The sequence below is a fragment of the Abramis brama genome, assembly GCF_963993115.1.
Source record: "Abramis brama genome assembly, chromosome: 4".
Classification (NCBI taxonomy): domain Eukaryota; kingdom Metazoa; phylum Chordata; class Actinopteri; order Cypriniformes; family Leuciscidae; genus Abramis; species Abramis brama.
In genome coordinates, this window is record NC_139966.1 from 39,895,703 (window position 1) to 39,909,674 (window position 13,972).

Sequence of the window (13,972 nt, forward strand, 5' to 3'; positions counted from 1 at the left end):
ATATACATAAACACGCAATACAGCCAAATTGCTCCACGTCATTTCTTTTTGTGGAAAGCCAGTGCAGGCCTGAGCGGCGGTCATATTTTGTACCGCCATGCGGTACATCTAGTTAACTACATGTACTTACTAGGTTTGGATTAATGTGTGTTTTAGGGTTAGATGGATGTAATTATGGAATTTATAGTAATTACTATAGTATCTAACTACATGTAACATGTGTAAACAAGACTATAAGTAAAACTTACTATAGATAACTTTGCAACTGCATGTCAACTAGCAGTCATTAGAGTATTAGTAGACTGTCTGCTTAATCTGTTAGGCTGCAACCCCACTTACCCAAACTGAAACAGATACAGTTCATGAACCCTTTGTACTAAAAGCACAAGTATGATCTCATATCTCATGTCTATAGAAATCTGATGTAAACCTATGAGAATCTATCAATATTTCTCCAAATCTGCATATTTTTGAGCTAAAAGCCCTGAGGGACGTTGTTTTGTGAATCGCTGTCATGACGACAGCACAGGATTTTTTTTCTGAATGAGAGCGGCTGACGCTCATAATTCATATTAAAGGTATCGACTCATTTTTTCATTACATAACTCCTGACGCAAATTAAGGCATAACTGTCACTATAAGTTTCTCAGAATACAATAGTGGTCAAATACTGAAACTTGAGTCTTATATCTTTTTAATGATGTATAGTTTGTCAAGGTAATCACATTCATTCTGATAGTAACTTTGAACTATTTAAACCAGGGATGGGCAACTTCGGTCCTGGAGGGCCACTGTCCTACAAAGTTTAGCTCCAACCCTGAAAAAATCACCTGTCTGTAATTTTCTGACCTTGATTAGCTTGTTCAGGTGTGTTTGATTAGGGTTGAAGCTAAACTCTGTAGGACAGTGCCCTCCAGGACCGAAGTTGCCCATCCCTGATTTAAACAAAAAAACGCTTCAGTGTGCCGGCGCACTGGCAAAGGTTAACAGGTTAATATCTGCCAACACTTTTCGATGGTCCCCAACAGACAATCTAAGTAACTTTTCAATTACAAAATATTCTACAAACCCGAACCCCAACACTATCAGTCTAGTCTTCTAATACTCTAATGAGAGTTAGTTGACATGTAGTTGTGTAAAGTTATATTTTTAGTAGAATGTATCAAATGGACCTTCGAAATAAAGTGTAACCTTTCATTTTAATCAAAATTATTACTGTTTCTTTCTTCTTTCTACATATTTGTCAGAAATTATATGACATAAAGAAAGAAAAATTGATTTTCCAGATACGCCCATCATGTCATATTGATTTACTGATTTAGACAGAATTGATTGGCATATTTTCTTGCTTTTGCGCTAACCAGTATATTGATGTTGCTAATAAGTCAAACCACAGGTTTGCTATAGTAGATACTGGACAAAAGCAAACACAGTAATTACATTTATTGCCAGTCCAAGATATGTGAACACGTGTGCATTAGACACATCAGTCTACTGGTCAGACGTGTGTTTGTGCTGCAATATAAAGCTTGTATGTGCAGCTGTTACATCTGTAAATGAAGCATTAAATCTGCTCTGCAGAAAACATGACCTGATTGTGCTTCCAGCAACTAAGAGCAACAATAAACCACAACGTCAAAAATAACCCAGAACGAAGCTCTGAAACTGACAGCATCTCAGTCATACACAAATTAAATGAGAAGTTACTGATGTTTTGAAAAGTGATTTCTTTAGATCTAGAGGGTGAGGAATCTAAATGTGAGTCTTACACCTCTGAAAGTGTGTTAACTAGAGCTGTAGCGGTGCGTCGATGACGTCGACGCGTCGACGCCAAAATTACGTCGACGTCATATTTTTTGCGTCGACGCTTCTTTATTTATTATCTATTTATTTTTTTTGCACCATTCCCGGAGGTACAGCTCGCCACACACACACCGCCCGCCGTGTTATTCTGCCATGTTTTCTCCCTTTCTTTCCAAACCGCGACAAACGCCAGTCTCCTTTCTCTGCAGAATGCCACAAATCCGCTCAACCAATCACAGCGCACCATTCCACGCATTGTAAACAGTAACGGTGGCGCTCTGACACCCGGCATCCTAGTTTTCCTTATCTACTTTGCACTTTTTGATCAACAAACAAACAAAAAAAATAATACATTGATGAACCTGTGGTGGATTCTGCCGTAGGGAAGAAAGGTAAGCCATCGAAATCTAATCATTTACGTGAGGAGATTAAGAAGATGAGGCACGCGGGAGGAAGAGAAATGCCGACTGATGCTTGTTCTCACACGACAGCGTCAAACTTCTGTCGAATGCTGACACGTTAACCCCAGGGGATCTTTTAAAAAACTTTCAATTCTTGTACTCAAAGTCAACGAAAACCGAGCAGGACCTAAGCCATTTTACAGCTGATCGCCGTCAAAAAAGAAGGTCGCCGTCGTTTAGAAGGTATTTCTAGCGATGGCTGATTGAATGTAGCCTATGTTTAGTCCAGATTAGTATTGACCGAGTTCAGAGGCTGTCATATGTGGATCAACTTACTTTGTTGTGTATTTTCAACAGTTTCAATGTGAAAAATAACTTTTATATTGATTCAATGGATTAATTGCATGAAAAAAAAAAGGATTTATCACATTTATACTATATTATTCAGAAGTAAACATTGTAGCTGACAGTGTGTTTATGTCAGAATGTTTATTTTTAAACCACAACCTTCTAAGTGCTTCTTTTACCAATATATTTAACATATCTTTTGCATTTCTCATCCAAACAACGTCAAACTTGGCACTGCACTTACTCGTGCCCAGACAGCTGTCGAGTTTGAAATCCATCGGAGTAACGGCTCGACAGAGATATGCGAATAACAGACAGGATAAATAATTCCAATTAGTCGTTAGATTAGTCGACTAATCGATAAAATAATCGCCCGACTAATCGTTTAATTAATAATCGTTTACCCCAGCCCTAGTGTTAACTCACATGACAAAGGAAGAGAGTCTCACATTTAACTCTCATTCGTTTACAGATTTACTCTCACTGGATTCAAACCTGCAGCCTGTTTGTTCACGGACAAATCCTTTAACCACATTTCAGGATGTAGTTTCGTGTAGAAGCCATACGGTGTCCAAAACAACAATTAATACTGTCTAATAATACATTAAGAGATCTGCTGTTCACTCCTGAGGGCCTGAACTGGAAGACGGTACGCAGGAAGAGCTTTACAGAAGATGAACATGTGACTATAAACAAACAGCACAACAAAAGCCTGGAGCTGATACTCTGTTCACCAACATCGACACAATACCAGACACTTGTGCTTTAACATATGTTTCATCAGATCTTGACGAAGCCATGACTGTAAACCGGTTTAACACAGAGAATGATTCTGAAACTTCTGATTGTGAAAATTTCAGAAATGAAATTAATTTCTGATGTTTAATCGTTTGCCTGATTGTGTCATTTTCACCTCAAGCTTGATGGAAACTCTTTCGTGACACGAAAACAAGCTGTTGTAGCTCTAAAGATAAGAAGCGCATGTAAACCGACACGGTTGAATAATCTCACAAGCGCTTGTAGCAAAAACATAGTAACACTCAGAAGACCCGAAGAGGCTTGAGAAATGAACATTTGTTGTGATAGTTTTAAATGGTGAGTATTTGAAAAATGAATTGAAAAGTTTTGGATTTATGCCACAATCCTTTTATGATACTGTATGTATAATTCATACAAAGAGCCTCATAAACATATTCACAAGACACATTAGGAGTAAAAACACACATGAGTGTGAAATTGTTTGTGACCACAAAGAGAGAAGATTAAAGAAAAACTACTGACTTACATTGAGGCCTCTCTGGAATAGCGTCTGTCCCATGACGTTCGCCAGCATCCGGATCAGAGCGGCTCCCTGCGGACACACAGTAAACACACGTTCAATAAAGACTGCTTATTTACACATGCATACAAAACCCAACAAAATCGTTTTGAGCGTTTTGAACAGCATATCTGACATGCTGTTGATTACTACAGAAAATGTACATGAATCCACTTATTATGGAAGTCAAATATTCTCTAGGGTTTAAATGCAGAAATGTGTTATTTGAACAGGAAAGTTGTCAAAATCATAATTCTAGTGGAGTGACTGTTCAAGGAGGATGAACTTCTGCTTATGTACATTGCAGAAAAAGTTTAACATTATTTAAAAACAGTTCAGTTATTATGGCACTGTTCAATTTCTAGCAGGTCTGGTTCATCTAAACAAGGACTCCATGTGGTGCTGCTGCTGTTTTCTGCTGTTTTCTGAGTTTTCATCAGCTTTTTTGATTTTGAGTGGCTTTGACATGCTCATTTGACAGCATCTAATTCCCATCCCTCCACAATCTGTGTGATGAGTGTCACTTCCTGTTAGCACTGGGGACTCATGGGATGTCGTGGGATTTCAGAGTCCTTAGAGTGCGAGGACGAAGGGATGAGGGACGGCCTGGTGTCAGTGTGACTGACAGAGTTCATAACCCAACAGAACCTGTGGGGAAACAGGGGGAGGGGCTTGAGGAAGCGCAATAGCCAATCACAAACCGGCCTTGAGCTGATTGACAGCTGGAGGGAGAGTTGACACAGAAACTCAAATCTTCAGTGGACAGAAGATTCTGTCTGTGTCTGAACTCTGATAGAGGACAAAGATATTTCTTTCCTTCTCTTTGTGTCTTTAATGGCTTTCAGATGAGAGGATGAGAGGATATATTTGGGCGCTGGATTTTTTTAAGTAAAGTGTGTTTCAGTGAGAAAGAGGTAATTAAATAGATGTTGTCTGGTCTGAGAAATGTTTAATGTGCCACTAAAGTCCCCAGAGCACACAAAAACTCTCAGTGTAACAGTTTCTGTCCTCGACTTACTAAAAAACAAGCTTTTAATTGAACTGTTTTTCTTGTGTATGTGAAGAGGCTTATAACAGCGCGACTCCATTTACAATTCACAAAGATAAACTGAGATTTCTTTAGCTGGGAGAAAAATAACAAGCAAACTGAGGTGTTTACTGGACTCAATTGGTGAAGTCCGCACATAAATGAATGACTGATTTAGACCGACGATACTGTTGTTTACAAAGTCATTGTCCCTCTTCTACTGTCTTGCTGAATAAAAAAAAATGTGTAAATTAATTTAATGGTGTATAGTATAAATCAGTTTTGAATTCAGTTCAGCTCAATATTAAAGGTTTCTAATCATTTCAATCATGCAGATTAAGCCAGTAGGATTTTATGAGAGATTCTCTTGCCTTCTTATATGCGATCCAGTCAAACACTCGGTCGATGTCTGTGGCTTCAAACACTTCCTGAGAGATCGGATGAGAACTGGCCAAACCGTCCAATAACATCACCTCATGAAGAACATCAGTCAGAAACCTCTGCTTCTCCTGTGGATGAGAGACTTTACTCGTTTTTTTACAGTATCAAACACATAAACATGTCTCATGAAAGGTCTGTTTTATTTTCAAAAGTAAAAATAACTTTGAGCTGCTCTATAAATGAAATTAGAAAATGGTTGTGAGAAAATCCAGCTCTCTATCTCTCATGACTGAAGACTTTATTCCTGCAGAAGCTTCTATAATTTATTCTGATGAACCTTCACTGTCGCCACACGAGCGCCAACACGACACACTTGAGCTACAATACACTCAGTGTGTGTGTGTGTGTGTGTGTGTGTGTGTTGTACAGGGGTCTTGCTGTCTCTCTACTCTGATCAAATGTCTCCCTGTAGGATTCACTATAAAGACAGGTAGAAGTTTTGGGTCAGATGAAAAAGACCCTCATCATTCACTGTTGTCTGTGGATCTGTGGAGAGTCACGATCTCAAATGCAGTGAGTTGTTCAGCAGCACTTGAGGAAGATGTTACTCTGATCCCAGGTTATTTCCATTTTTTAAGGAAGTCTAATTTTTAACTGCTTAAAAGTAACATAATGAGAAATTACATCACAATAAGGCAATTAAACTTAGAAAAAATGCCATGGTACTGCCATGCTTTTCTTTGAATTACCTTGACACGTCATGTAAATATACAAATACAACATATTATATTACAATAAATACAGACGCCTAATGTTCATATTAAATGTTTGAATAAACTAATAATCACTTGCTCCAGTTTTGTAGATCAACTTCTACTTTCAAAAGATGTTCAGCTAAAATAAACACAGTATGAATGTAAAACCACAAACATTTCAGTAAAATGTGACACTATTTTCCCGTTACTCATTTAAAAGTGGCGGTCAGTTACCATATATTAAAATGAATTAAATATGAATCACATGAAATATATATGAAAGCATTACACTGCAGGTTCATATTCTAAACATCTTCATAATGGGCCCTCAGGAAAAATCTCTTCACTGACTGTCTGACCAAATTCTAAACTAAGCTAAATTAAGATTTTATTTTATTATTTTCTCATATGTATTTGGGTCAATGACGTGACGCCTAAATTTTCTGTCCGATTGCATTTTTTCAGGCATAAATGGGTTTAAATGCATAAAAAGATACTGTATATTTATAGTACCTCTCCCATGTATGTACTCACTTTAACTTTTAAAAAACCTTTACTTATTTGTTATTTTTTTTGTTATTTAAAGTGTCAAAACATCATGTGGTGCGACCGTCCGGCCATAACTTCTGTTTTGAAAACGTCTTTGAAATTACTCTGAATTTATTCAAATTTATTTTCTGCACTATTTGGCATGATTTCCAAAATGTTTTGTAATCCTTTAAAAAAATTCAAAGCATTTGTATTTATATTTCCATCATAATATACAAACAAACTTTGTCCGATGATGTCCATTTTATGAAATATCATGTGGTGCGACCATCAAGGAACTACCATTTTGGGACTTATATGTTGAAAACTATTCAAACACAGGAAGTTACATCATAAACCAATATACCAAGGACCCATGGAAGCAGCAAGCAGGTTTGTAATTCTCTCAAATTGGAAAAAAAATAAACCTTTGTAATGGTTGGTATGTAGTTGCCACATTTGGATGTCATGTGGTATGACCTCAAAAAAAATGTAATATTAAAGTTATTTCTACAAATATATATTTTTATTATAAATTTCATAGTGACCTTTTTTGGCAAGCTAGCTTGTTTTGTTTAGGTGGCCAATTCTGTGCCTGTAAATTATGACTGAATTTGAAAATATCATGTGGTGCGACCAAATATCATGTGGTGCGACCACTGCAGACTGTTTTCCATGATAGATATATGTCCTAGATTGGCAGTTTTATGCTTTTATATTCAATTGACGGTTTATATAAAAAAAGTACTTTACTTTAGTATCATTTGGAATAGATTTTTATGCAATTTGAGATCTTTTTTATAGATTTCAGACAGTTTGTGTTTACTCTTTGTACAATATGAGAAAAATGCAACAAAAAAAAATTAGAGCATGTCATTTCAGTTTAGTAATAATGCATGTATTAGTAGTGTATTTATTATTGCCTATTTATTTATTTAAAACTATTTTAATCTATTTTACCAGATGCCACTGCCAAGCGAAAAAATTCTAACCCTGCAGCAAGAGCAGAGTACCTTGATAGGAGAATAGTGAAATATTATTACAGTTTAAAATATCTGTTTTCTATGTGAATATATAGTAAACTGTAATTTATTCATATGATCAAAGCTGAATTTTCAGCATCGTTACTCCAGTTTTCAGTGTCACATGATCCTTCAGAAATAATTCTAATATGTAACCCTAGACCACAAAACCACTCAATGGGTCAATGTCACATGGGTAAATTTTTATACATCACATGAAAGCTGAATAAATAAGCTTTCCATTGATGTATGATTTGTTAAGATAGAACAATATTTGGCCGATACAACTGAAAATCTGGAATCTGAGGGTGCTACAAAATCGAAACATTGAGAAAATCGCTTTTAAAGTTGTCCATTTATGTTTGCAATATTGCTATATTCACTCACAAAAATAAATGTTTATAAATTTATGTTAGGACATTTACAAAATATAAAACATGATCTTTATTTAATATCCTAATGATTTTTTGGAATAAAAGAAAAATCGATAATTTTGACCCATACAATGTATTGTTGGCTATTGCCACAAATACCCTGTGCGACTTGTGACTGGTTTTGTGATCCAGGGTCACTAATGATTTGCTGCTCAAGAAACATTTCTGATTATTATCAATGTTCATATTTTTTTTGGAAACTGTGATACATTTTATATGTCAGGATTATTTGATGAATAGAAAGTTCAAAAGAACAGCATTTATTTGAAATAGAATCTTTCGGAACATTATAGCCTGCGCCTGAATGTGACACTGAATGTGTCCTTGATTAATAAAGTATTAATTACTTTAAAAAACTATTGACCCCAAATGTTAACTGTATACAATACTTTTATGAAATAATTTATATCTATAACATTATTATTTGTTAGAAAGAAATTCTAAGTCAAGTTAAATTAAATGGTGCACTTGTGTTTGTGAAGTGATTTTTTTTTTTTATAAAAGTGAGTTTATAAAATGTTTGTGTTCAGGAAAATTCTGTGAAATTTGTATAAAATCTGGTTTAAATAAAAAAAATTGTATAAAATGTATTGTTCATTGATCTCTTTAAATAGATTTTTAACTATATAAGGTTTTCGTGTCATTTGGAGCGACCACTTATCATGTGGTGCGACCAATAAAAGCTATCATTGTATTACATTTAAAATAAAATATCTTATTTCTGTGGCTGAAATATGAATCACTGATACAGTATGCTTTAGTAAATTATATTTTTAAAACATTTCTATCAGTTTTATGCGATTTACAGGAAAAATAAGTCTGTTAACTGCATTTTAGAAGGCGACTGAAATTGCAGAACAAAAATATGAGATCATTATATACAAAAACTCAAAAGAAATTCAAATACTCTGTTTTTAAACACTTTAATTACTGAGAACATGTAAAAAAAAAATACATTTATGTTAAGGAAATGAATTAATTTTAAGATAAATCACGGTCGCCCCACATGACATTTTTTAAGCCTATGGACAATTCATCTAGATGAAAAAACACTAAAATCACTTAATTTATTTTTTTTATTTGAATTTATATGTACACAACATTCTTAATGATTGAACAATTGCAATATATATTGTTAATTTTCGTATTTTAAAATTGGCCTGTTGAAAATCCTTATACGTCATTGACCCATTTATTAAATGCGAGTGACCAAGAGAAAGTCAGCAAACTATCAGCTGTTATAAACACATCTTGTTTTGATACTCTGAACATTTTATTATACCTTTATTCATTGTCATTATGAATAACTCTTGGCCATTAAAGCTTTTGGCAGCTTGATTAAAAATCATGTTGAAGACATTAATCCAAGAAATTTGAGCTCCAACAAACAACGTACGGAAATAAGTCCAGAAACAAATGTTCATCAAAACCCTTCATAGTTTTAAAATGTAAAATAATGAGGCATATTCTATTAATCCATTGATTCCTGGTTTCATGTAATGTGTTCAAACCACAATCACAATCTCATATTCTGATGTTCTGCTAAAAGCAGATTAATGAAATGACACAAGACATACAGACAATCAATACAAATCAATACAAATCAATACAGAGAATATTTATCTGAGCACCAAACTAAGATTGATGTGTGATTGTTGGGTGACTTTTTATAATATTTGTAGATATTATAAGTCTATCTTGTATGGCTTTCATATGAATTCTTTCTTTTTGAGCAGCTAATGAAGGGTGAAATTTCCTACAATAGAATTACATGTGAGGTATAATTATCTTTAGATATCCAAGGCATAAAAAACTGAAACATGCTTTGCTTAATGGACTGCTGTAATAATGTATCCTTCATTTTTAACTTCAGAGAGAAGATCTTAGAGGAAGTGCGACTTTTTAAAATCAGTGTCCTAATTTCTCAGGCTATTTATATCATCACTTAAGTGGTCTTGTAGAAGAGAACAGCATGTGTTTCATGCCTTTACTTTCAGTATTTCCTGATGGACAGTCACTTTAAAGTCTAGATTAATATAAGCTTTGCAGGGCAATGTAAATACTGTATATAGACAGAATCAATATATGCAAATGGGCCCTTCATGTTAATTCACAACATACATTATGGTGAATGTGAATACACAGAAACAGAGAAAGAGAGAGAACAGCTGGTGATGTGGAGCTAATTTTATGTGAGTCACGTTGTGGGCAATATAAAATGAGTGCAATGAGAAGAGCTTCCATCTGGCCCATATGCGCTCTCAACAAGGTGTTTACGTCCAATGATACTTCATTTAGATGCTGCTTATTAACGTCTCAACATCATCACCTGAAGTTTCTCACTGATCAACCACTTTAAGGCCAGAGATCAACAGTGATGCCAGGCGTTAAGGTCAGCAGCTTTGGAGCAATGCATGATGGGTAACTAAACCTCGCTGAGATTTTCTCTAGCATGACAGATGTGAGAAAAAGGAAGAGAGCCAACAGTCCAGTAGTTGTGAGCAGGTTAAGGGACCGATAGGCTGTTTTAATGACCTATTAAGGACTCTTGTCAAATACATTCCCACAATTCTCAGTGCATTTGTGAGTTTTCAGTTCTGGTTTATACTCTTTCCTCTTGAAATGTGTTATATTATCCAAATTGTGGTAGGGAAATTCTTACAGTCATCCTATCAGGGCACTGAAGTGTTTCCATCTAAACTTATCGGACGAGAAAGAACCAATTGCTCCCTGAAATGATGTTCCCAAATGATCTCTCTGCTTGGCTGATGCTCCATAACCAAGGTTGAGCAGAGAGGTATGAAATACTGGGACAGATGGGATGGGAAGGTCATTATGTCAATGAGAATGTGTGTATGAGCAGAAATCACACAAGTATTAAACAAGGGTGCTATACTGACATATATCTTACTCAAATTAGATAAATATATTAAAACATTTTATTAAAAAAACGAATGTAATAAACTTTTGGTATTAAATGTCAACAGGAGCTAAATATATTGCTTTAGACTGCCTTCAGCACTTATTTACCACTCTTAGTGCACACTATGTCCAGTCCAGTCTAAGACATGTCAGGTCTTGTGATGAACACACAATAATCTTCACACTAGCTCATAATAAAACTGAACACAGTCAGTAAATCATAATGAGCAGAAGATCCAAACATATTTAATCAGAACGACTGCTAATTCACAGTAACGAATGAGCTAACGGAGCTTTCTCAAAAATTCCCCAACGTTAAGGCAATTTTCTTTCAAAGTTATGAACAAACATTCTTCCAGTAAGGTTAACTTTAATAATGTTCTCAAAACGTTATCACAAAACATTATCTATACATTGTTCATGCAGTTCAAGTGCATCACAATAGCAGCATTACAGACCACTGATCATAGATACATGATCATTGATCATAGATACACCTAGAATATAATAATATTCAGATCCTAATGAATAAAAAGGCCTTCAGAAGAACTGCAGGATTGTATCATTCTTTCAATAATTTTCTTTTTTTTAGGTGGGTTATGTGGAAGTCCTGTTCGAGAAAATATTAATAATGTTCAGATATAGTGGCTGAAGAAGTCTTTGAAGGTGTTTGACTTCCTCCTGTTGTTCACAAACACTCCTGAAATTTATTTATCATCCTATAATACAGGAATATCATGATATGATTGTGTGTTTAGAAAAATAGCCTCATAATTCTTGGCTGTTATACAACAATTCAGAGCATCACTGAACCTATTGACTCCTGTGAGACGGTGAGCATTGTCAACTGAAGCCATGCTTTGTCTTTCTCCGAACGTGAACCCATCTGGATGGGGGAAATGGATGTGGATGAATCATTAGAGCATGAAACTTTTTTTACATTGCACTTTATTTATAGGATTTTGGATTTGCTCTAGTTTATGTATGCCGGCCTTAAAAGTGTGTGTTTTTTTTTTTTTTCAATGGCAGCTTTGGCACAAATTCCAGCTCTGTGAAGCTCCACAGTGAATTAGCAGTTTTTATTCAGACTGACACAGAGGTGTGGCACTAATGTAGTTCCCTTTCGAGAGAACTTGTGCTGCGTCAGCGTCGATGACGCTTGGGGAACGCCCATGCGTAATTGCGTCTGAAGCACTTGTGTCAACTAGTCCAATGGCCAATGAGAGTGAGCGTCACGGGCGGGTGACGTCACGACCAGGAAAAAGCACAACCAGTCTGACCGGCGTTAGCTTCTGTGCCACAGCAAGCACTCTGTGTTCATTACTGTCTGACTATTTTATTGTTGTCTGTAACTATATCAGTCACAAGCAAAGATATTATGGCGAACAAACAAACCTAAGATTGTGTGTTCCTCCCTGCCCTCTTTTATTTACAACACGATTTATGTGTTGTTTGTTTGGAACGGAGCATGAGGCGGTGACTATGAGCATTGCAAGTTACTATCACTTTGCATGCTCCGTTCCTGCTTGTCACTCTTTAAGGAGGGTGTTCAGGGCTCGCGTTCCTCGCAGTACCAGAGGCGTGTTAACTTGTCTGGTTGATCTTTTGCTGTTTAATTCTGAGGAATTAAATAAGTGTGCTGCATTTCATTTTGAGGAATTAAATGATGAATGCTTATCTGACTTTCATTAGTTAGATTCATGTATAAGTTTAGCCTTTCATCTAGACCGTGTTAACTTTTCTGGTTGATCTTTTGCTGCGTATAATTTAGAGGAATTAAATGTATGCCTATCTGACTTTCATAGTTAGATTCATATAGTTCAGCCTTTCATCCAGACTGTTTTTGACTCTGGTTGATCTTTTACTGCATTTATTTTGAGTAATTAAATAAGTTGGATACATTTAATTTTGACGTCAGCTGCAGCTGTCCACCTCCGAGGAGACGGATGCCATCTCAATCCCCTGCGTACAAGGAGTTTTTAGAGTTTATAGAGTTTATACTTCCATGTCAGGGCCTTCCAGTTTTTCCCGATCTCCACTAATAAAATTTGAGATCCCGGATCAAACCCTTTCAGCTCGGTTTTTTACTTCTCAAAATATATGTTTAATAAAGGGAGCTGAAAGAGCTTGGGTATGGGCCAATGCCAAAGGAAGAACAGATGCTTGCGAGCTATCAGTCCTGTCACGGTTTAAGGCACCCCTTAAGGCTCGGCATTACCATCCAGGGCAGTTAGAACTACTATGGCGCTGGTGGGTATGGCGTAAATGGGGGGCTGCTGGGCGGAGTAGACCCAGCCATTGATAAACTCCTTGTACAGGATAGAGTGTTGTTTCCTGTGCCCCCCCTCAGAAAGATTGGGGACTGGGATGGCATTCTCAACCGAAGCCTTTGAAGCAGAAGATGGATCTGAGGACCACTGTTCCTGTGAAAAAGGCTTCGGCCAAAGAAAGGTCCTCACGCCACTGGTGTCAGACCTCTGAGGGCAGCCCCGACCAGGCTGGAGCAGTGTAAACCTCAGTATATGGTGCCCACCCCACCTTGGTGCCCTCAGGGGGCTGTTCTGCCAACCCTGCCACCCTTGGTGCCTCGGGGCGCATTGGTCTCCAGCGAGCACACGGCTCAGTGTCACCACAATGCTGTGTAAGAACTCGCACCCTCTGAAGGGGGTTCAAAAACAGTCAGTTCGGTTGTTTCTTGCCAGTATGCTTCAGGTCACCGAAGTGGCTGTTCCAATTACACCAGAGACCAGTCTCGAGAGGCTGGAACCCTTAGTAGACTATCTGACAGAATGGAAGAATCTGCCAAATATATCTCATTGGCTCCTGCAGATCATAGAGAAAGGCTACAGAATCCAGTTTGGTTCTCGTCCGCCACACTACAACGGGGTGTTGCTCACGTTAGTGCATCCCGAGCAGGCTCTGGTAATGGAGCAAGAAGTGGAAACTCTGTTAGAGAAGGAAGCTATAGAGCAGGTGTATTCACCTGACAGAGAATCGGGTTTTTACAGCCATTGTAAGGTGTCAGTCAAACTG

General features: G+C 36.8%; 1 protein-coding gene across 1 annotated transcript in view; it reads right to left on the reverse strand.

Annotated features, from left to right (window-relative positions):
• LOC311081744 (thyrotropin-releasing hormone-degrading ectoenzyme-like) overlaps positions 1-13,972 on the reverse strand; it is a 153,289-nt gene that overhangs the window by 54,086 nt on the left and 85,231 nt on the right. Inside the window, exons 6-7 of the mRNA XM_084112373.1 lie at positions 5,269-5,406; positions 3,838-3,903 (exon numbers count right to left, since the gene is read on the reverse strand). Of these exons, the coding sequence (XP_083968499.1) occupies positions 3,838-3,903; positions 5,269-5,406 (204 nt within the window). The remainder of the gene's footprint in view (positions 1-3,837; positions 3,904-5,268; positions 5,407-13,972) is intronic.